We start from the raw sequence: 25,276 nt of genomic DNA on the forward strand, positions 1-25,276 counted from the left end.
TAGTCTCGCCATGGATTTGTATCCATATTTACAATTTAAATGTACCTATGATCTTGGACGGCAGATGTCATCACAGTACCCGCCGTCGTAGCTGTCGGAATATATTCCTTCCAGTTTTCCTCTTTTCCCTGTACCAATATATCCTAAAACACAAAAAAAGAACAACTTCTGGCATTCTGGAATTTATGTTGTCACCTCCCGTTCCAGTAGTCCGTCTGTTTATAAGGAGGAATGGGTGTTTTGTCAAGCAAGTAGAGAGTGGCTAAGTGATACTTGAGTTATATTACGGCAACCCGATGCCGTTGCCATAAAACGTTGCTGCTTAAAGTCCCTATTATCGAAGGTAAGAACCTCTGCAGACTTTGTAGAGCCGACCACATGCCATGCAGGTCCCAATACTGTACATGGTGTAGAACTCTGCTCTGTAGTTGGCGGATACTCTACACCATGTAGTGACGCCTGTGACAAACAAAGTGTAAGATGAAATAGCACATTTATTTTTATAGAGCAGTAAAAACATGTATAGACCCCACAGGACATTACATTATTATATTAAATTAGGATATTGTACACTGATGCACCCTTCACTGATGCACTTACTGTTGAGCCATAGAAAATGTGCCTGTCTTTTGAACCTGTCAGTGGACACTATGTTCCTGAAGGTGGAACACACCAGAGCCAAAGTTGGGTAAGCTTTATCTCCCTCTTGGAGTACCATCTCAGTGAGGATGTCAGACAGCACTGACTTTGGCAACTGTTAAATAGATGTCAGGCAAGATCAAGAAGATTTCATAGATAACACAACAACAACACAGTTTCAAATGCAATGGGGCGTTTAAAGCTTTTTGCATAAGGCTACAGCAATTTCAATATCGAAAATTATATGTAAATTGATTATAACACATCCCCATATATGCCCATTTGGTTTCCACTACCACAAAAACATATGGGATGTAAAGTGTTTAATTCTTTATCAATGTCCTTTAAAGAGCTAAAGAAAGCAGTCGATGAGTTTTAATAATTTAATAATTACAGCACCAGTGAAGTAAAAACAATTACCTCCGAAATGAAGCACCGGTAGGTAACATTCTGAGGAAAAACAAAAGAAATCAAATGGCAGTAAATAAGAAATATATTATCTTGGTGGCAAAAAAACAATTTGCTTTTTTTTTTAGCACAGTTTAAAGTATCTGTTCGATGTGAAATTCCAACTCGCAACAATGCGCAAGTCGAATATGGTTTCTAACCCTATAAAACAAAATAAAATGCAAATGTTTTGGGCAGTACTTGGAAGAAAAAAGCAAAGGAATAGTGCCAATACAGAATACTTCCGATAAACTGGCTCAAATGTGCATTTGTGTTTGACACACTGTGACTTACCTTTCAGAAAGTAGGTCTTTGAGACCCTCCTAATGTTGGCCTTCCTGCTCTCTGGGTTTGGGGCGGTTGTTGTTAAGCTGTGGTATGTTTTTAGATTGAGGTAATGCTTGACTTCAGTATAAAACCCTTCCATTTCTGTGAAAATAAATGAAATAAACAAAGACAAAGGCAGTTTTCAGAATTAAGGCCAGAAAACAATTAATTCAATGGTATTAGGTTAAGGATAATTATCACCTACAAAAGCCCCCCCCACACACACACACAACTTCATACAAATTTAGTTCATTTTTAAAATTTCTATCTATTTTATTTATATTGTTTTTGCTTTATTATAAGTTGGCTGTAGTTATTTTGTTTTATTTCTCAAGTATGCTGCTTCGAATAGTTTGTGGCGTGTTTAGTCACATAAAAACGCCTCTTTTATTCATAGATTAGAAAAGAAAAGGAGATCGTTAATACAGTACTTACCTAAAGAGCGGAAAAACATGTCAGCGTTTTAGTATGCGCATGCGCATTTAATGACATCGTTTACAGGAAGTGCGTCATTATTGCGCATCTAGGACCCCCGAACCGATCTGGCAGCCGAACACATTTGGTACTCACACCGGCTCGCTATTCTCTTAAAGAAACACAAACACTTTGCAATATAGCACTCACCGCATTTTCTGCAGGAAATGTATTTTCTAGTTAACAATTATTATGCCGGGTCGAAACAACAATTGTTTCACTATGGCTCCTTTCAGCTGCCCACTCCTTCCCCTGCAAAAAATACATAAATAAAATAAAACGCTATTGCAGCTGGCTCAGGCTTGGCTCCTGGGGGCCTGGTGCACACCCAAGCATCACGGTAACGCGCGTGCAGAAAGAGGATGTCACGGAACTCATGTCCGTTAGCTTTTCAATATAAGACAAAATAAAAGTCCTGCAAAACAATCGTTATTTTGGGGATTAATTTCTCTGCGCGAGAAATTTGAGTTGTGGCATGTGATAGTGTGAACTGGATGATTTGAGTGTCGCAGGGCCAAAGGGTGAGACTTGGCAGCTGTCAGTTGTCAAACAAAGCGGACGGACATGGTCTCTATAGCAACGACCTCAGCTACCCAACACTGATCAAAAAAAATATTGTTTCTCTCAATCAAAGCACAAAACAGGACAACTGATGTCCATAGCCTTAACCCATGCATGTTGTGTGATTAACAAGGACACGTTAGTGTAGTTGTGGTGAGTAATGTCAAAGACACTGTAAAATCGCTGTTAATGTGCAGCCATCGGGTCCTCCGTTAGCCAATGGGATGAATGCTCATAGCTTCTCTATGTGCAGCCATCGGGTCCTCCGTTAGCCAGTGGGATAATGAGTGGATAATGACCCTTTTGCAACAGCAGCTGAAGCCAAAGCCCCTGACTAAGCGGCGATTTTTGACGAGCTCGGACTGTGTTTCTTGTCCACGCCAGTCGAAGGGAGCGTGACGTCACATACGAGACTTGTAGTGTTTCTCATTGTGTTTTACAGCCTCTAACTGAACAATTGCACAATAAACGGTCATGAAAAATTATAATTTAAATCCACAAACAACAATTGTGTAATCCAGGGCATATAAAGATCGGGACCAGAAAATAATTACTTTCTCTCCATTGAAACACATTCATATTTTAAGATCTCAGAGGTCCCATGGGGGTCTACCGGAAGCTTACGAGCTCTATGGTAAAGGAGGGTTAAAGAATGCATCGAAGCTCCTTTCCTAAGCATTTTTGGAATTCGAACCACCTTTTCTCCAAGCATTTCCGGGTCATCTCGTAAGGAAAGCAAATTTCCTAAGAAAAAGATGAATCTGTAGAGGCCCCTGGTGAAATAATCACCAGGGGTCACCTTTAACAACACAAGTTATATTTTTATTCTCCAAAAAATATATTTTCCAATATTCATACCAATTTGATGTATTTGGCAGCTCCTCAAGATTTTTTAACCAATATCATGTGCATCATATGTCTCTACTGGGACCTGTGTGCTGGGACCTGAAAGATATTAATTTAAAGGACATTTCCCAGTAGTAATGTGGATTGGGTTGGAGGCTTTCAATTATTAAAGTGGATGATTTCATGGTCAATTCCTTCCTCAAATTGAACCTTGAAAAAGCATTACTGGGTACTCTTTTTTTGAATGGAATACAATTATGGAAAAGTTAAAGAAAAAATAGGGTGATGGGTCATTTATTCATGGCTTCTTTGAAGTTAAAAAAATTCTCAATATATGTGGATAGTGTCACCTGTCATACAAGCCTTTTTGGACCATGGACCAAATTAGAGCAGCAAAGTATTCCACTACAGGTCACAAGTTAGTAATTTTTCTTGTCACGTAAATGTATGTATTTATAATGAAAACACAGGTATAACATGTCTCCTCAAAGCTACATCCAGCCGTCTCCCATTAAGTCGATAATGGAGCATTCTCCTAAGGTCTGGTTGCATATCATCACTCTTCCAATCAAACGCAACACAGCAACATTCTTAAAGGGGTGATGTCATGTCACCAAAAAGGCAGACTTTCAACCAGCTTGTAATGGCTAATCACACTCACACCTTGTGGCATTATACCACCCCTGTAACACACAGAAAGTCTTCTGATGGTATAGATTTACAAACCATTCTCAATTTGATCCAAACTGTATTTTCATGTAAATTAGTTAAAATGCTGCATTTGATGCTGCATTTTGATTATATTTGAATCTCAACCATCACATTACATTTAATATTTCAGGCAAAAATCCCCTCAAATGCCCCAATCTATATTAGCCATTGTTGGAAATGCAGCCCTTCAATATGTTGGCCCCTGAAACCAATATAAAGGTTTCAGGGGCCATGTCTTGACATTCAGAATAATTAAATATCAATGATGTGTTCTACAACCAGCCACAGACCCAAGAACATTGAACATTCTTTCTTGATAACATGTGTTTCCTGTGCTTTTCCAGTAGCTGTTTCTCGTTCATGACAGCCTGTCTCCTGAACCACTATGAGAGAAAACCAACTTGGTCTCAAGAATAAACAGTTTCTTTGGTGATACATGTGATACCTTTGAAATCTTGTTAAACTAGCCCTCTATAAAAAAGAGAAAAAAAAGACATTATTGCATAATAAAGTTACAACAGACGGGAATGTAATGTAGTCCTCCTGCTCCTTACCCTGCTCATGTTAAGTAAGTCCTATTTCTACTCTTATAAACAAGGTTAAGGGTTTTGCTGACACCAATGTGTGCAGTATATAATCTTGTGCCTATGTTTCTCTTCTACAGAGGCAGCATGCGCTGTGTGTGTATGAATGCTCACTCTCACAGAACGCACAGCAGCACCCATCAAAAATTAACCCTGTCCTCTCCCTTAACAGGCTCAGGGTTCCTGATCCTGTCTAAAGACACCAAGCTTCAGGGTCCATGATTAGAATAAGCACCCTTAAACAACAGTCCTAAACAACCCCTTCCCGACCCCACACAACTCGTCTGGAATAATACTGCCTCCCCTCCTCCACCTCCTCCTCATGTCTGCAGCTCCCATCAGGCCCCTGAGCTCTTGCTATATTTATGATTTCCTCCCAAGCCCTTTCTTTAGAAGTGTCTGGTAGCAAGACTTTAAAATGATGAAATAAGACTTGACTTCCTTTATTTGGCTTCTTTTGCACATTATTCCCAGGGGTATTTTTTTACATAAGTCCCTTACAGTTTAAAAGAACAGAGGGAACATTTTAACTTAAATGGACAAATGACATATAAGAAATCACAATTAGTAACACCAAAATTGAATTGAAAATCTGGTACCATTTCCAGTTCTTAAAAATTATATAATGACTTGATACATTCAAAATAAAAAAAGTGTGAGTAATAAGTGACTCCAGAGGGTAAGGTGTGTCGATTATATAAGAAAAGTACAAGTTAATCTTCCAGCTTTATCTTTTTGCACTCTGCTGTGTTGTCTTTCATCTTAGAGAAGTGATCCGACATGGCGGCTAAAGCCCGGTAGCGGTGAGAAATTGTGTTCTTCACCTCTTTTGGAAGCTCAGCATAGCTGTGAAAAAGTATGTGTTGAGTAAAAGAAACAAATAAGTATTGATATGTAGCACCCCCTTGTGGCATTGTACTGAAAAGCAGTTTCCCCAAACAAACAAACAAACAAACATTCTCACTCACGTTTTCTCGTATCCCTCTGGTTGGAAGCAGGGGTCCCACCCGAAGTCTCTCGGTCCTCTGGGTTCCACAATACGACCCTATATAAGATACATTAGTGGACATGATAATTCAAAGTAAGATAAAACATTGCCATAAACATTGACAGACCTCTGTTGTCCCCCTGAATAGCTGGACTGGTTCCTCCTTCCCAGCAGAGAAAGCAAAAGTGCAGAGTGCCCATGCTGATTTATCCTCAAATCCCGCCAGCAGCTTATACAAGCCTTGGAAATACAAAACGAAAAGACATTGAAATGACATAGTCCACTCACATTCAGCATTATTTATGCTCCGCCATATAGAAAGCTGGCCAATTTTCTTTCTTACCTTCCGGTTTAAGTTTATCCAGAAACCATTTTCTAACAAAAAGAGAGAATATTGGATTCACATTCAGTCGTAATCATGTGATACTAATTCACTGGTGGCTCACTTCATGTTACCACAGCAAATATTATTTGGTCAAATTCAATCTAGTGTGTTATGGCCGGTATTTATGCCATACTTACATGTAGGGACCAGGCAGCCCTTCCAATGCCCTGAAGCAGAGACAGGTATCTTCTACGATCACAGGTCCATCAGCCTGAAACAAAATGGACAGCCAGCAATAGAATCACAATTAATAATTAAAGCTGCAAGCAGAACTTTACAGGGGCCAAGCCTAACGCAGCCCATTAAGACCCTGACGCAGACCATTAAGAACCTGACGCGGATCATTAAGACTCTGACGCAGATCATTAAGACCCTGACGCAGACAATTAAGACCTTTTTGGTTTCCATATGGTAGACAATGCTGGAATAGCCTCGGCTTGCATCTGGTGATGGGCGAACAAACTTTCATGACCGTTTGTCAAAAGGGGCGTCTTTAATTTATTTTCAATTTATTCCTGTAGCACCCCCTATGGTCCTATTTGGAGCTTTGCATGCTTCTTTAAGTACGACAAGTTTGGTGATTATTGACTCAAGTTAACCCCACCTTAAGTCACCTAACATTGATTGGGATAATTTGGCGGTCCAGCGTCCATTTTGTTACAGGTTCTGGGTTCCCTAGGAAAATTTGTGCAACATGAGAGACAAATGTCTACAGGATCTTATGACTGTAGATGGAACGGTCAGAAAATATAACCTTCTAAAATTAGTATATCAGTTAATTGCTAATTGAGTAGTTCATCTTAATCCATGTGCCTTTAACTACACCAAGTTTGGTGATGGGGGGGTTAAATTAATCCCTCCTTTTGGCGTTAAATTAAATTTTGCCTATCTTGAGCCTCTGGCAGCCATGTTGTTTTGTCAATCAATGATATCATACTTAGTAGTTACAACCTTTGTCCCCAACAGTAACTAAGGTGGTCCCACTCAAATCAGGTTTGCACTCTCTGCATGGCCCCCTAACTGTAGAGCGTAAAGGCCAAAGTATACTACTCCGACTCCGTAATCCGTTATCTGACTCTAAATACGGAGACCCCTCGAGCATGGATGTTCTCAGTCGGGATGTCGGATACGCAATGCAGTTTGCCGCCCGATCAATCTTATATGTTGACTACAAACCATGTAAATAGTGTTGAAAATAAACTTCCAAAGGTTTTCAAATTTTATTTGGTGTTTTATTTGTCCTTAATGTGCAAAGTAAACAATGTAGAAAGTAAATAAGGTGCAAAGTCAAACCGGGAAAAGTGATTCCGAAAATTATTTAGTTAAAGGACCAATCACAGCCCTTGCCGTCTCCGTTTCTTCGACAGATAGATAAAAAATATTGGATGCGCACGTAAGCTACGGAGAGGGTCTCTGTGTCTACGTACAGCATTTTACGGAGGACTATAAACCGGCCTTAACAGTGACCGCCCCCTTTCTGAAAAGCTCTGGTCCCAGAATTAAATTTCGCATTCATTTTCACCATTGACTTTTCTTAAAATCGTTATATAAAGAGTAAAAAGCCAATCTTTCGTCACGGTAGTGGTGACCATAAAATCGTGAGTCGGGGCAAAAAAGAATTTGGAAAACGGAAGTAAGGTACGGTAAGGTACAAGACTTTGTACATTATTTCTAGAACAAGTGAAGGAATTACTCATCCCCTAAACCATTGGTCGCCAACCCGTCGATCGCGATCGACTGGTCGATCTTTGAGGCTTTCCATGTAGATCCCGAAAATAATAGAAAAATAAATACACAATATCCTATATTATGCATGATACATTTTCATAATAAGTATAGCAAGCACATCTCTCCCTCTCTGGAGGCCTACTATTTTTTTCTGTGTAGCAGCGCTGCATTTAACAGTGTCTGATTTAAGTGACCAATGAGATTAAAGAAGAGTAGGGCGTGGGGCGCGAACGTCAATATTGACTTGTTGCTACGGTACGCCTCTCTGGTGATAGCTAGCATGGCAGAGGCTCCACGAAAGAAGACGAAAACGTACAACTTCCATTCAGAATGGGAAGAGGAGTTTATTTATACTTTGGTGAAAGACAAGTGTGTGTGCATGTTATGCCACCAAACACAAGCACTGTTCCAGGTTTCCTCTAAAAGAGGAAACCTGGAACGGCACCACAAAACCAACCACTCGAAATTCAAATACAGCTACCCCCCCAAAGAGCGCAATCCGTGCAAGAAAAATTGAGGGGCTGAAATCGGGGTTGAAGGCCCAGCAATCGCTTTTCACAAAACCCGTTACGCAAAATAAGGCTGCTACTGAAGCATCCCTTTGCATAAGCCACCTGCTAGCTAAACACAAGAAACCTTTCACAGATGGAGATTTAATCAAAGAAGCAACGGCCATCACCGCAGAGACAGTTTTCAACGACTTCAAAAACAAAGACGACATTAGAACTGCACTTCGTGGTGTACCGCTTGGCCCTGCGACAGTGACAAGGAGGGCTGAATCACTGTCAGAGGACGTGGATCGACAAGTATTAAAAGACTTGTCCCGCTGTGAATAGCTTTCTCTACAGTTCGATGAATCCCTGGATGTAATGAACACATCCCAGCTTGTTGTATTCGTCAGAATGGCTTTCCAGGATTCTACAACCAATGAGGACTTCCTTACTCTTTTGCACTTAAAGGAGAGAACGAGAGGTGAGGATATTTACCAGGAGTTCAAAAAGTATATAGACGAAAACGGCATCCCCATTAATAAACTAGTTGCCATTACTACTGATGGGGCCCCGGCAATGCGAGATGTGCGGGCAGGTTTCTTAGCGCTATGCCGTAATGACCCCAAATTTCCCGCATTCATGGATTATCACTGTGTTATCCATCAACAGGCCTTGGTTGGGAAAGTCTTGGACTTTTTCCCCATGTCATGACACTGGTGGTCAAACTGATAAACTCGATTAGAGCAAAAGTGCTTCAGCACCGCTTATTCAAGGCGTTATTGGATGAGCTCGATGCCGCATACGGAGACCTGCTTCTCCACACTGAAGTCCGGTGGTTGAGTCACCGGACTGCAAAGTGTTGCAGTGATTTGTTGACTTGCTGCCTGAGACTTTTTTTGTCAAAAAGGAACGAGGAGCACGAGGAACTGTCCGATGATGCGTGGCTACTGGATATCGGGTTTTTGACAGACCTAACGGCAAAACATAACACACTCAACAACGAGCTGCAGGGAAAGGACAGACACCTGCCCCACATGATTAGCGCAGTGAATGGGTTCAAGGCCAAGCTGGGTGTTTGGACCACACACCTAAAGAACAAGAGGCTGACCCACTTCCCCAACCTGGAGAAAATGTCACACGCCATCAAAAACGAGGATGTTTTTAACCCTGAGCAGTACTGTGCCCAGCTGGACAAAGTGAGAAGTGACTTTTGGGGACTGGTCAGCAAAGTGAAGTATCCTCTCCTCACTGCATGTGCACTATGAGTGAGGGCCTACTTTGGATCTACTTATCTTTGTGGAATGGCGTTTTCACAAATGAAAATAATCAAATCAAAGTACAGGAGCTGCCTTACAGACCAACACCTCACTGACTGTCTCAGGCTGGCTGTCTGTAGCTATGAGCCAAACTTCAAGGCACTCACTGACAGTATTCAGTCACAACCATCACACTAATTTGAGCAACATGACTGCAAGAGTTTTGCCTTTAGATGGCGTTGTGAGGTGATGCTGCTTTAGATGGGACATGGCGCTAACTTAATTGCACTGACTAGAATTTTATTAGCACACATTACAGTTCCACTTTCTAAAATGTGAATCATACATTTGTTAACTTCCATGTGGGTATTAGTATCTGTCCACTGCAAGTGTGTAGATTTTTTCCTCTTTGTTGTGTTGTGTTTGCTGTGTTGTGTGTGTGTTGTGCAAATACAGTTGTACAATATTATAAATGGGAAATAGGGCACATGGCTTTATTTTTTGTTTTCAGTTAGTTTTGCTGAGCAAAGAATTACATGTAATTCATACAATTAGACTCAATAAAAGGCCTTAAATTGGAAATACATTCTGCGCTGTCTGTTTTTTCTCAAGTCTTCAATAGGTAGATCTTGCCTTTCACACAGGTTGAGGTCAGAGATCTTGGGCTTAAAAAGGTTGATGACCACTGCCCTAAACCATTGCGAACCTTTTCGCAATGGTTTCGCAATGGTCACTGCGTAATTACGTTACTCGTTTTTAATACATATGAATTCAGTCTCGTATTCCAGTTAAGTATTCACTGAACATTATGTATTATTTCCTATGCTTTTATACTACCAAAATGACTAAATAGCACTGACACTGCTATATCATATATTTGTAATTTTTGCATATATTCTATATCAACATATTTTTCAACATGTAGAGCTTTTTTCCTCTACAAATCTATCTTTCCATTTATCTAAATCCTGGTTGCTGTGGTAAGCTATCAAGTTCAGTAGCAGTAGCAGTCATCAACGACTTGACTTTCGCGGGTGCGGGTAAACGTTTCCATTAGGGATGGGCAAAACAATTATTTTCCAGGAATCAGTTCTTTCAGTTCCGTTCACTATCCTGATTTGTTTGTTTAATTTGTTTGTTTGATTCGTTGGTTAAGACAGATTACGTAATTTGACAGAGAATCTCACAGGTGTCTGCCCCCCCCCCCTTTGCTTATAAGTATAGGGGGATTATTTGTTTATCAACACGGTGGATGCGCGCGCAGAATGATCGCAAAAAGAAAATTTGTTTGACCGGTTGCCATGGTTATCTCCGTGTGGTTAATTTGCAGTTGCGGTGTTAATTAGCGACGTTGTCAGCTAACTGTTACATTAAATTGTTTATCTTTATGTTGAATGTATAGACCGTCGCGATTCCCATTGAAACGAATGGCGCGTTGATTATTCTTCAAAACGAGAGCTGGTAAATTGTGAAAGATAAATTAAACTGTAATCAGACAACGCGGTTATATGCTATAGACCCTAGAGTATCTGTGGTGTAAAGGCTGGTACGAATTTCAAATTAAATGGCAGGGAATAATGGTATGAATCGAACGTTTTAGACTCAATAAATATAAGGTTGCGGGGAGATGAAGCTCTGATCGTTTGTATATTTAATTTACGTGACCATATTTTTGACCAGAACATTAGAAAGTAGTAGGCTACATGCATGTTGATTAACATTTTTTCCATCATTTCCGATTCCCTGCCAAAATATATCATTATACATCGCGTTGCCATGGCCCATGGGTAAACAAATGGATAGGTGTAAATATTAAGCATATATATAAATATCCTTAATACATAATGGAGTGCAGTAAGAATTAAATGGCGTCTTCCAAGTAGCGCTAATAAGCAGTGAAGCACGTAAGCAAGCAGCAGCAGCACCATTGTGCAAATTCCCTACTAGACCAAACAAGACTCGTAATGGTAGGTAAAAACAGTACTTTATTAAAGCATGCAATTGTGACGTAGAACAAAATAAAAAAATTTAAAAAAGTGCTTGCATGATATTGAAGCCTACAGCGATGGTTAGTTAACTTGTGTGGTGGTGCCTTACCATTTGTTTACCCATGGGTCATGGCAACGCGATTGCTATCTGCTGTAGTACTCTCATTGGCTGAATCGTTGAGAACGTTTTAGACTCAATCAATATAAGGTCGCGGGGAGACAGAGCTCTGTTCGTTTTTGTATATTTTATTTACGTGACCATATTATTGTTTTATGTAAAAAAAAAAAAATCAAAAAATCAGTTCTCTGGTTTTGGGAATCAGTTCTCGTCGTTCACCTTTGGGATTCGTTCGTTGTGAACGAATTGTTCGCGACCAACCCATCCCTAGTTTCCATGGTAACAGCAAGCTCCGCCAATCAAAGACGTCATGTCACACTTGAGGAAGGAGATAGGTCCCAATGTTTAGGGGCCTCTACTATTCATAGAGGCCCCTAAACATTGGGACCCATCTCCTTCCTCAATCTTTCACCTAGAGACTCAATTCAAATTTTAATATTCAGAATAGCTTGGAATCGCAAAAAATCTTTTAAACTTTTAAAATTAACTTTTAAAATATCATCTTTTTTTCAACAGACGTAACTAAATCAATTTCCAACCTTTTATCTTTGTTCAAACCATTTAACAAATCTACACACTTGTATCTTCAATAATATCCAAACTGAATTTCGATAGCATTTATACTTTTTTCAGAATCACAGTTTTAGTTTCATACCGGCTTCGTTTTCAGTTGGTCTCATTGATTTACGTTGACGCTGGAGCGTGATGACGTTCAGCAGTGTTGCCATATTGGGCGGTTTTTCCCACTCTACTTTTAATCACGCACCGGCTCGCTATTCTCTTAGACACACACACGCACAAGCACACATACACACACACAGTGCAGGGCAATACATTTGATGTTTCAGATTCTTCAGTTCAATTCATTTTACATTTCTGCATTTTTAGCAATGCTTTGCGCTTTTCATTCAGCAGTAACTTTATTTGTTTCCAACCATTTACTTTTTCTCAAATGGTGTGCATGTTGACATTTACTCCATTTAGACTTTTGTTCAACTCCCTTCACTTGATTTAAGCCATTTAAGGTTTCTTTGTCTTAATCTATGTGGCTTTATTAAAAAATATTTTCAACCTCACTTTGTACTACAGCACTCAACGCATTTTCTGCAGAAAATGCATTTTCTTGTTCGTCTAGATATTGAAATCTTTATTATTCTTATTCTTCTTCTGCTGTTTTTTTGGTCTTCAACTCCTCCGCCATACTTTCAGCTACAGAAACCATTCAACTATTGAAAAGTTCAGCTCTTTAACGACATGATGGCTATTATTCAGCGTTTTTCAACTCTTTCTACTTTTTAAACTATTTAGCTTTTTCCACATTTGTTTAACATGGGAGTTGTAACACAACCGACACAATCGACAATTTAAGATGTAACCATAGGCGTTGATTACGCCGGGGACGCGTCCCCACCAGATTTCGTCAAGATTCATTTTTTACCCACCACTTGTAAAAAAAAAAATAAAAAAAAATAAAAAATCGAGTTGAATAATTATGGATTATTACACGGGGCTTCGCAATGCCGTGGAACGCTCCGTTCACTTGCATGGGTTCTTCACAACTTCCAGCTAAGTATAAATGACCGCTGTCAAGGAAAACAAAGGACTTTTTGCCTCTAAGGACGTCTTTGGTATCACTCCTCAAGTAGGCGGTAACTTTTCAACGCCAGCGTCTTCGGTTGCTAAGCGACGTCAACGTCTTTGGCGGACTATTTCTCTGCAACACTACGAATGCTGGTAACAAATAAATTGAAAAAAGACACACCATGTGAAGTTATTTTTTTGTTTTGGCAAGTAGCCGTGTAATAAGCGGGATAATGTATATAGGGCTGTCCCCAACTCTGAATTTTCTGAATCGAATCAGATCTGCCTTTTCAGTCCAGAGATTCGACTATTCAGCGGCCGTGCGGGGCAGGTCTTTTGGAGGTTTAAAAAATGAGTTTTCTTTCTATTAACACTCTGTTTTGGTAGGCTATAGACCTTTTATACATGCTTGCGCGTTGCGCTCATTACGTTATCACCTGAACAGTTTTCTGTCAATCAAACCCGTTGGAATTGTAGCCAACTTATTCCTGTCGGGTTTTAATTAGGCTCCTGCCCATAATGCGGTCAGATAATGAACACGGGGCTCATGTATAGGCTAGTGCATAATCCACTATATGAGCCCCGGGTTCACGATCTGATTGCATTTATTGAGCCCGAAAGAATACACAGCGCTGTGTCGCCACACTGACTGCGCTCCTAGAGAAAATGTAGCAATAATGTAAGGGGATACAGCCACTTCCCTCTGCGAGATTCTGTCTAGCAAACAAAGTTACAATGAATCAATCGCCACAGTGACATAGACAGTGTCTAAATAAAGCTTCTCTTTATTATTATCATTAGAGCTATGATGCAAATGTTGAATATTAAGCCTGCGGTGGCATCTGTACGCGCAGTTTGCAATTTATTTTCAGCACAAACTGCCGCTGCAGAAGAATAATAAATAAAGTCACAATAAATGTGTCGATTCCTGCATATGGTCTGACACGTCTACACTATAGGTTGGGTCTTTTACTGAGATCAAATAAAAACTCTTTGAAAATACACAAAGTTACGCTCCTAACCTTCTCTCTCACTCTCTCTCCTTTCGGCACGGCACCAGCTGTCTCTTCGGAGTCAAAGTCATATTTATTGTATTGTTTGTTTATATGTAGGCCTATTTATAAATGTCGCCACACTTTTGATGTCTTCTGAGACATGGTTATAGGCTATGGTAATAATTGCTGTAGTAAAACCACCACTGTCCGCGAACCAACCGTTCTGGTTTCAATTTGTACCCTAACCTTCTAAAATATATTATTATAATTATTTACCATAAAAATATTATTCCTGTGCATTTTAATGTTTTCTATTTTTAGTTTTATTAATGCACACCACTCACTGACGAAAATAAAGAAAATAAAAGAAAATAAGCCCCTTCAGGGCGAAGTTCGCCCTGTCTGGGCTTATTTTCCCGATAATGACCGGCGTTCTATACATTATCCCTTAGTTATTACACGGCTCTTCTCAATGCTGTAGACTGCTCCATTCACTTGCATGGGCCTTCCTAACATTCAGCTGTCAATTATTTTTGTTTATTACACGGCTCTTCTCAATGCAATGGAATGCTCACGTCCAGCATATTTGACCACTGTCAAGGAAAGTGTTTCTTTTTGCCTCTGATTCACGTCATCTGTATCACTTCGCAGTCTGATAACTTATCAACCCCAGCGTATTCGGTTGCTAAGCGATGTCAACAACTTTGGCGAACTATTTCTCTGCTGATCAACGCCACGAATGATAAGAAATACATTGGGAAAAGACACACTGTGTGAAGTTATTTTTTCGATTTGGCAAGTAGCCATTACTAATAATACCAATACTCTTTGGCTGGGATGATGAGGCATCAGACAATCAAGTCATTTTAGCCTGAATACATACATGGACAGTATCAGAACGATAACCTGTTGAACTAAATGGATGTGGTAGGCTACACCATGGGATGCATCTGCAGACCACTGCCACATAAATAAAGGTAAGACGCAATATTTATTGCTTAAGATTTGCTGGTGCTGTGGTGAGGTCTTTTGTGTTTTTTGCACTCAAGTGGTCGGCTGTTTTAACTTGCAATTGATAGTCGGTGGAGTCAGTCTCTTGTTGACAGAAAGTGACTTTTGGTCATTCTTGCTTTGCTTGAATTCTGGAATAATTGTGGGGGGGGAGTGCATGAGTTTTGGTCAGAATGCCTGATGTAGGCTAGTTTAGATGGAATGCGTGTTGTGAATTGAGAACAGCCAGCTCATGATGTGATACAGAGTTAAGCTGTGCAACAAATATTTTTTTCCTTTTCAATCTTGACGACTTTTGTAGTGCTGTGTGTAGCCACACGTTTGGCCCTTCTGAACTTAAACACGCAGTTCATTTCCTTTACTAGCTCCTCTTGTTTATGTTGTTAGCTTAGCCATGTCTTGTCACGTTGTCAACATTGGATACATGGAGCAGAACATAGTGGGTCATATGTCCGATGCTTTTTGGAAACGTTTTCTTCATAAAACGTGCCAGACAGATTTTGTATACATTTTATTCCTTAGTAATTAGCTACATGGGTATGCCGTCTATCTGAACCTTTCATTACCGGCACTAAAGAGAGAAAAAAGAGTGCATCCTGCATGTACCCAGCACTTCTGAAAATGCACTTCCGAATGTGTCTCTGTCCCCAGCACATTTCAAACCAAACTGACGCCCATGGACGTAACACAATCGATTTTCAACCGTTTATCTTCGTTCAAACCATTTAACACATCAACACACTTGTATCTTCAATAATATCTAAACAAAATTTCGATATCATTTAAACTTTCTTCACAGTTTTAGTTTCAAACATTCATATTCTACAGTTGGTCCCATTGAAGCCGTCTGCCCATTCTGACACTTAAATTACTTAGGACATCGTCACTCAGTCAAATTTCAACCTTTTACCACCATTCAAACCATTAAACAAATCTACACATTTGTATCTTCAATATATCTAAACGAAATTTCAATAGCATTTATACTTTTTTCAGAATCAGTTTTGATTTCAAACCGGCATGGTTTTCAGTTGCTCTCATTGATTTCCGTTGACACACGCATTAGCCCTGCCATTCTCTTAAAGACACACACCCACACACGCAATGTCTTCGCCATTCTCTTAAGACACACACACACACACACACACACAGCTTTATTCCAATTCGATTTTAATATTTTGAACTGTGTTCAAATATCTCACTTGATTAAAGCTATTCAACATTTCTACTGCCTACTACTACTACTACTACCACTACTACTACCAATAATACTACTACCATTACTACTCCTACCAGTATTACTACTACCATTACTACTACTCCTACCAATTACAACTACTACTTCAGCTACTACCTACTACTTAAGCTACTACCACTACTACTTAGGCTACTACCATTACTTCAGCTACTACAACTTCTTCAGCTACTACTACTACTTCAGTTACTACTACTACTTCAGCTACTACTACTACTTCAGCTACTACTACTACTTCAGCTACTACTACTACTTCAGCTACTACTACAACTTCAGCTACTACAACTTCTTCAGCTACTACTACTACTTATACTTCAACTACTACTTCAGCTACTACTACTACTTCAGCTACTACTACTACTACTTAAGCTGCTACTACTTCTTCAGCTACTACTACATATACTTCAGCTACTGATACTACTACTACTTTCATATTCTATCAATTTTATATTTCTTCATTTTCAGCAATGCTTTGCTCTTTTCATTCAGCCATCAGCATTCACACGCGTTTTCTGCAGGAAATGCAATTTCTAGTTCTTTCTTTCTTTATTATTCTCTACAAACTTTGGGACCTATCTCCTTCCTCAATTGTTCACCTAGAGACTCCATTCAAATTTTAAAATATCCAGAATAGCTTGGAATCGCGCGCTTCTTTTCAGATTTTTAAAATATTTAATACTTTAAGATATTCTACTTTTAAAATGTTTTTTTTAACATGGGAGTCAACTGTTTAAGACGTAACCAGTGGTGGGTAGAGTACTGAAAATCTATACTCAATTAAAAGTACAATTACTTCCTTCGAAATTTACTTGAGTAAAACTAGATATTCCAATTTGAAAACCTACTTGAGTAAGAGTAAAAAAGTACTTTGTTATAAAGTTACTCAAATTACAAGTTACTTTACATTTGTGTATTCATACTTTGCAGTCACGTGACTACCATGGCTATCTGGAGGGTAACAAATGCCGACAAAATGGCGAAGAAAAGCGGCCAGCCAGGGGAATTGCAGCCTTGCAGATTTCCAATCCTACAATCAATCAACTATTTAGACCATAAATGTTCAAATTAGATATCAAGAAAAGATAAACATACTCGGAATTTGTGATCCATACACAGCACCCGCTGGTGTGTTCATTGCTTTGAAGTTGGCAACGTCTCGACCCAACTTGGAGTTTGGAGATATTTACATTTATCTTACAGAGAATCCGTAACCTTATACCGCACAAAAAATGAAAGCCTACAAAAGTACGGCTAGCTAACTTTTTTTCAAGAGTGGGTGGGTTAACAACGTTGTCGTATGTGAGGTGAAAAACAGGACTATCTTCATAATCAAAGCAAAGGTGAGTGAGTACTATCTAGCTACCCGCAAAACGATCAACAAATACCTTTTTCTGAATCAAATAACTTTTAAGTAGCTTGTTTATTGACCAAGTAATGCGGTAGCGTCCACACAAGTAATATTTTCTCAAGCATTTCTTAAGTTCCAGGGAAGCTGAGCTTTTTGCAGCACTCTGACATAAAACTGCTTAGGATCGTTTAGTGACGCCTCCGCCGGTGTTGCTAGATTGGGCCAGATTTCCCGCCCAATCTGGCAACACTGGCGATCCCAATGACGGCAGAGGGAGGGTTGAGGCGTCAGTCCCAACGTAATGGTCGACTCTCTCCTCGGCTACGGAATCGCAACAATTTTGCAACCTACGGAGGGCGTGTCATTAACGTGTATGCTTGTATTACAGTCAACGAAGATAATGTGTTTATCAAAATACTCATTTTAATGAAGGCACAATGGAAAATGTAATTGAGTAAATAGTAGAATTTTAAATCAAATATTTACCCGAGTAAGAGTAAAATTACAGACTTAAAAAAGGAACATGAAAAGTACTCGTTACCCGAAAAAGGTGCTTTTACTCATTTGCGTTACTACCCAGCACTGGACGTAACTAAATCATTTTTCAACCGTTTATCTTCGTTCAAACCATTTAACACATCTACACACTTGTATCTTCAGTAATATCTAAACAGAATTTCGATATCATATAAACTTTCTTTAGAATCACAGTTTTAGTTTTATACCGGCTTCGTATTCAGCTGTTTTCATTGAAGACGTCTGCCCATTCTGACACTTTTACTCCAAAAAACATCGTAACTCCATTATTTTTCAACCGTTTACCTTCGTTCCAACGCTTTAACAAATCTACACACTTGTATCTTCAATAATATCCACACAGAATTTCGATATCATTTAAACTTTATTCAAATTCACAGTTTTAGTTTCATACCGGCTTCGTTTTTAGTTGGTTTCATTGATTTGTGAGGACGTTCAGGCAGTATTGCCAGATTGGGCTGTTTTTCCCGCTCTATTTGGCTACTTTTAATCACGCACCGGCTCGCTATTCTCTTAAAGACATACACACACACACAAGCAGTGCAGGGCAATACATTTGACCTTTCAGATTCTTTAGTTCAATTCACTTTACATTTCTGCATTTTTAGCAATGCTTTACGGTTTTCATTCAGCTTTATTTGTTTCCAACTATTTACATTTTCTTGAAAGGGAACTATGCAACTTTGGCCACTTCTTTGCTGTTTTCTTGGTTTGCGCTCGCATTGAGCTCCCCCTACAGCTTCGGGGGAGATATTTTACAACACTGTCTTAACAACTCGTTGACGACCCTTCCCCATCCACTTCTACGCTAGCCATGTGCATTCGTTTTCAAAGAAGCCGGCGAATGCGTGGAGCCATGTGCAACGTACCGTATTTCCCGCACTATAACGCGCACCGGATTATAAGGCGCACCTTCAATGAATGACCTATTTTAGAACTTTTTTCATGAATAGGGCGCACCGGATTATAAGGCGCATAGCATAGAAGATACTGCAGTCAAACGTTTGACTGGGGATGCGTTATGCATCCACTAGATAGAGCTGTGCTAATTGTATAGCTCGTCACGCGCAACGCAACTGTGAGGACGAGTTGCTGCATTTAGCAGATATAAAACTGGAACCTTTATGACAAAAAAGTAAAACACAATTACGCAGTTCCAAACCTTAGATTTTTTAAATATCTTGCAAACGTGAATGATACAAAGTAGAGCATCGCACCCTCGAATCTTGTAGTGTGGCCAGTCTTCCGCCCGATTTCCTGGCTCTGTGATCGTATAGTGTGACCTTCCGTGAGTAAGCGCAGTAAAATGCTGTGTGCACTGACTACGATAGCCGTAATGCTGCAAGCGGTGTGGCTTTATCGTAGTCGTAGTGAAACATTTTATTATTATTATTAAATTGTTTTTATTGGTTTTTCATACTGAAACATTTTGACAGAGCGCCGTTTACAACCAGTATGGATCAACCAATTAACCAATTGATCCATATATAAGGCGCTCCGGATTATAAGGCGCACTGTCGTTTTTTGAGAAAATTACCGGTTTTTAAGTGCGCCTTATAGTGCGGAAAATACGGTAGATGTTCATAAAGAGTAGACAAGGTTATACATTTTGAAAGGGTGTATGTATTACAATAAACTCATCCTTTTTTATAGTTGATGGAGAGATGTTATACCCTAGATTAGAATTGTTTTATCTTTGGTTGTTGAACAGAACGATCAGTGTAAGAGTGTTGGCCAACATAATACATAACGATAGCATGAACAATTTGCGCGGCAATCATACATTTATGTATCTGCTGAAGTACTTGTGTACGGAATTACAGGGAAATTGATTCAGAGATCGAGACGGTATGCTGTCGCTAGTCCCCGCAGAACAGTTGTCATAGGCAAATGCTGTGTCTGGAAGATTAAGGACACATTTATATTTACGTGTAAATGCTTGCAAGTAAACATTGTAAATAAATATTATTGTATACGGTTTAAAATGTTTCTATTTTTTTTAATAACAGATATTTGCACCACCTTTCGTTCATTTGTTCAATAATACACACTTTGGTTAGAAAAATACTTATTTTGGATATTGAAAGAAATGCAAGTGACAGTTCTTCATGGTTTGTTTTTTGCCTTACGGCTATTGTGTAACATCTTCTTGAGGGTTCTATGGATTTCCTCGTGACACTTCGCACAAGTTCGGATGTAGGTGGTGGCTGTACCGGGGAAGGCAGGCCGAGCCGTCTTTGGTCATCAAGCCTCATGTTGTTGCCAACGCTTGTAACTAAGAAAAAATACATAGCAATCTTTTTACAAACATGTTTACAAGCGGGGAACTACAACAAAGGTATAACATGGCTAAAGCTATAATGGAGGTTCACATATCGTAACATTTCTGTTACCGACGAATATGTTCTAACTAGCAGCTCTTGTGCAGGGTACTGCATTATATGGCAGCCGGACATATCACATGATATTTATAGGCTATACACTCTTAGAAAAATCGGAGGCATTTGAATAGCGGTCTAGTTATCTAAATAAACAAGAACCTGGATTCGTGGATTTTGGCTGTATCTGGGGGACAAGACAGACAAACAGCAAAACAACCATGAAAACAAACGTGTTTGGTAGCGAGTATGCTAACACCCCAGCAAGCAAGCAAGCTAGAAACATACAGGGCTTACAACAAAACGGTCGAGCAACACATTTTTACAGAGACTATCAACATCAAGAAGCCACAATACAAAGAGGACAAAATTCACCCAAGGGTACTCACAATTTCAAGAGCAACACGGCCATGGCAAGTCGGCATCTGATTTGCAGTCTTCTTTTAGTTCACGGTATTCCTGAGAAGCTCGCCCAACGTTTACTCGTGTCTGGCCTCTCTGTCGGTCGGCCTCTCTGTCGGTCAGTCTCCCTTTTCTCTTCTTCTGTTTCTCCGACATTGGGTTTCTCAGTCTCTTTTTAGTCTGCTGATCCATGATGAATGTAACAATCCCTTCGCTACTTGTGTTTACATCGAGCCGGTTCCGTGTTTGTGGGTCTGTAGTGCCATAAAGCAATTCGGTGCTTCGCGAGACCCGAGACTCCCGCGAGAGTGGGCGGCGGGTCGCCCGGCAGAAACTTGCATATTCCCTTTTTCCCCCCCAAGATGCGCTAGGGGGAGTCGAAACAGCGACCAGTCGACCCATAAAGTGTTTAAGAACAATCACAATGGCTCTTAACCTGTTATATCAAGGTAAATTAAGCCAAAAAAGTTGCATAGTTCCCCTTTAAATGGTGTGCATGTTTACATTGTTTTCTCCATTTAGACTTTTGAACTTTTGTTCAAATCCCTTCACTTGATTTAAGCATTTAAATTTTCTTTGTCTTAATCTATGTGGCAACCTCCCTTTCCACGACAGCACTCACCGCATTTTCTGCAGGAAATACATTTTCTAGTTCCTATTGTTCATTCCGTTGCCAAGATGCCTTGCTCTGTCGTCAGCTGTACCAACCAATCGTTTAAAAACGAATGAGCTACGAGCTAATTTGGTGTACGTCACCTAGATGGGTGTATCTCCATCCCCCCAACGTCACATCAATGCCCTTTTTTGGTTATAGGAAATGAGGCGGAGTCAAACTATGACAAGATGGCCACGCTCATAAGCCAAGAGAATTGGATGCAGTTGGAATAACTGAGGTCTGCCCGGATGCTACATCCATTTTATATACTATCGATGGACCTATGAGATAAGATATGAATGGGTTTCAATGGAGAGAAAGTAATTATCTTCTGGTCCCAGTTTTTATATGCCCCGGATTACACAAATGTTGTTTGTGGATTTAAATGATAATTTTTCATGTCAAGAGTTTGACTGTTTATTGTGCAATTGTTAAGTTAAAGGCTGTAGAGAAAACACAATGAGAAAGACTACACGTCTCGTATGTGACGTCACGCTCCCTGTGACTGGGTGGACAAGACCGACAATCTCCCCATCGGCATAATTGAAACTCTCCACATGCCCCGACTTATAATGGTTTTCACCTCTTTCGATACATTTATCCTGCCCTTGGAAAAAAGCGGTGAAGTGGAGCAGAGAGATCGCCATGTATGTGCCGGAGTTCCAAGTGCGGGTGGTGACGTATATCATTCGCGTCGAGAGCAGCAAAGAGCTGTAGTTCACAAAGCGGCCTCACACAAAACCTAACATTATCAAAGTTTTCTTTCCATGAAAAATTATCATTTAAATCCACAAACAACATGTGTAATCCAGGGAATATAAAGACTGGGACCAGAAAATAATTACTTTCTCTCCATTGAAACCCATTTATATTTTTCGATCACATAGGTCTCATGGGCTCTACCGGAAGGGGCATGATTTCGCCACTCTTACTGTGCGTTCACACCAAAAGCTGTAAAGTGGTTTGAGCGATAAATGCCCATTCCCTTTCTATTAGACATGAGCGATAAAACGCTTGAGCAATAGCTTTAAAGCTGTAAATGAGAGTTGAAAACAGCTCAACTCTATGCAAACGAGCTAGTAGCGTTTCGGCTGTAAATGACCACCAGCCAATCGGAATGTAGATGTCTCTCGCCGGCGTGGGTCCCAGTAAACATATGCGAGAACTTTAGTTCCTAGTTCCTACCACACATTTGTTCCTTCATCACGGTGTGAGAGAATAATTGCGGCTATTGCAGGGCATCGTATTTTTCCGCGATTGCATAGCCAACGTGGTCTTATTATAGCCCGATCATTAACTAAAAAACACATAGAAAGAATAAAGCATCCAGCATATGATTTCAACAATGTATGAGGGCATACGCAATCTGCATTACTAAACAGGGATGGTCGCACAGTGGAATGCTGATGGAAATCATCAAACGAGCGGTGGGCACGCATTTCAGAAGGGAGATACCGCACAAAAATGTATTTCTAATTTGTCAGTTTGTCGTGTGTCTGCCTGGCACAAATGCTCCCGTTGAGTGGATCTTTTCCATAATAAACAATACTATACACACACACACACACACACTAGGGCTGCAGGATATATCGGCTATGTAAGATATATCGATAGAATTTCCAAGGGGATACAAGATTTGACAATATCGTTTATATCGATATATGCGTTAAAATGGTCAGTTTCCGCCTCAAGCGTCTGTGCTTGCCTTGGAGACTGTGTGAGCGCGACCCCTCCCCCTCCCACTCTGTCCTTCCGAACGTGCCGTGTGCAAAGACACCCCCTCACAAACACAACAAGCATGGAGGATACCGGTAAAGAAAACGAGACGCGCGTGAGACGAAATTGTTTAAAAGAGGAGAAACAACAGCTCCATAATATGGAAATGGTTCGGGTTTAAAAAAACAGATGAGCAGCAACTGCAGGTCATCTGTAGAGAGTGTAGCAAACCCGTTGCGCTAAAAGTGGAAGCACGACAAATCTGTTCCACCATTTACAGCAGCGGCACAAAGTGCAGTATGAGGAATACGTAAAACTCTGTGGCTGTGCTGCTGCATCACCGGCTGCGACAGCTTCTTCTGCCCCGAAACCAGGGACGGCGCTCGGCATAGGTGACCACCTAGGTCGACAAATGTGTTGGTGGCGCCCTTAATTAATTAAAATATACGAAGCAAGCGAAATTAAACCAAACATGTTCCCAAATGGAACGGAGAAGGGAGGGGGCGGGGGATTAAAAGTTAGGGCGCACTGAAACCCTCACCGTAGTACGCAGGACGAAGCCATCTAACCCACTCTATAGAAATATCGAGATATATATAGTATATCGCCATTCAGCCAAAAAATATCGGGATATCATATTTTGCCCATATCGTACGATATGGGCAAAATATGATATCCCGAAATTTTAGGGGTGCACGTGCAGCCATAACACACACGATAGCGATCAACTAAGCTATAAGATAGCATATAAGCAATTGCTCCATTAATTAGTTATGTTATCCTATGTCTCATGTATTTATGCTTATTACTCTTTTTCTATTGACCAAACATATGACTATCTAGTGTTTTTGTGGCTCGGCATCAGCAGGAGCACTTGCCTCAACTACGAGCGTGCAGGCAAAAAGCGCGGCTCCTTTAAATGGAAAAACAAAATCGCAAGAGCGATATGAGCTGTAAATATTTTGGAAAGCGTTGCGTTTTGAGCTATTCGGCGATTTTGCATCTTTTACAGCATTTGGTGTGAACGTACAGTTACGCTCTATTAACATTCAATGATCATTGAATAACCATGTATATATAACCATGTATACAAGTAATAACCAAGTATGAGAGTAATCAAACCTGACGTGCGGCCTCCTTACACTTCTGTATAGAAATCTCGTCTGGCTCTCCTTGGTATTCAGGCACTGGAAATAGTAAAAACGAATGTGAAATGTATGCTTTTAAATCAATTTACATTATTAAATATCTATTTTCATATTACTCACAGTCAATCTTCCGGGAAATTAGTTTGTATGGAAACTTGTCACCGAGGATCTGAATTACCTGAAACCCAAATGAATAAGCATAGGTCCTCGTCGATTTAATTGCATTGGTTAGAGAATAAATATAGGTAACTTGTACTGTATTTGGCAGGCGAAGCATCAAGCTAGTTTCTGAAAACACCAACAACATATCAAACACATCGGTATGCGGTATGCATGTTTCATTGCGTATCAGATAAAATCACGAAAGAAGTCGTACCTCCTCAAGTTTTTTGGCATTTCCAGTGACAAAAACCACTGATCTACCGGCGGGTACAGCCATGACGAATTCGTAGTTTCACAGCCGTGTTCCAATATCCATACTATCCGTACTGACTAGCCTTAGTTTGAGTACGTAGGGCGTTCCAATTCAGATAGGGCGAAAATCAGTTTACTGAAAGGACTCGGGTAGTGTACTCAAAACGTGTGTGGATCGATGTACACTTTTCGTACTCAACGGCAGCCATTTTAGCTACGTAGCGGAAAAGGGCGGAGCCAGGCTGAGCCAAAGTCGGCGCAATTTCCACATAGCCTGCATTAAGAGAGTCATT

General features: G+C 40.1%; 1 protein-coding gene and 1 long non-coding RNA gene across 2 annotated transcripts; both read right to left on the reverse strand.

Moving 5' to 3' along the window:
• Positions 1-202: 202 nt before the first annotated feature.
• Positions 203-1,505, reverse strand: LOC307077789. Its single transcript, XR_013811957.1, has 3 exons — positions 1,381-1,505; positions 1,060-1,089; positions 203-754 (listed from the first exon to the last, which is right to left on the reverse strand). It is a non-coding gene; the product is annotated as an uncharacterized lncRNA (long non-coding RNA).
• A 3,137-nt stretch (positions 1,506-4,642) lies between these two features.
• itpa (inosine triphosphatase (nucleoside triphosphate pyrophosphatase)) lies at positions 4,643-25,178 on the reverse strand. Its single transcript, XM_079739496.1, has 8 exons — positions 24,946-25,178; positions 24,690-24,747; positions 24,544-24,608; positions 6,100-6,173; positions 5,921-5,952; positions 5,705-5,817; positions 5,558-5,634; positions 4,643-5,435 (listed from the first exon to the last, which is right to left on the reverse strand). Exons 1-8 carry the CDS (start codon positions 25,006-25,008, stop codon positions 5,303-5,305), a joined length of 615 nt encoding a protein of 204 aa, XP_079595622.1. The 5' UTR covers positions 25,009-25,178; the 3' UTR covers positions 4,643-5,302.
• Between the last annotated feature and the right edge of the window lie 98 nt (positions 25,179-25,276).

Source organism: Pollachius pollachius (assembly GCF_949987615.1).
Source record: "Pollachius pollachius genome assembly, chromosome: 7".
NCBI classification, from domain to species: domain Eukaryota; kingdom Metazoa; phylum Chordata; class Actinopteri; order Gadiformes; family Gadidae; genus Pollachius; species Pollachius pollachius.

What these genes read in the sequence shown, in the direction of transcription:
- itpa (XM_079739496.1), bottom strand. Translation starts at nt 25,008, where the DNA reads ATGGCTGTACCCGCCGGTAGATCAGTGGTTTTTGTCACTGGAAATGCC. An exon ending in AATTTCCCGGAAGATTGACT is followed by an intron (nt 24,609 to 24,689) that starts GTGAGTAATATG and finishes TACTATTTCCAG; the next exon opens with TGCCTGAATACCAAGGAGAG. An exon ending in CCAGAGGGATACGAGAAAAC is followed by an intron (nt 5,436 to 5,557) that starts GTGAGTGAGAAT and finishes ACTTTTTCACAG; the next exon opens with CTATGCTGAGCTTCCAAAAG.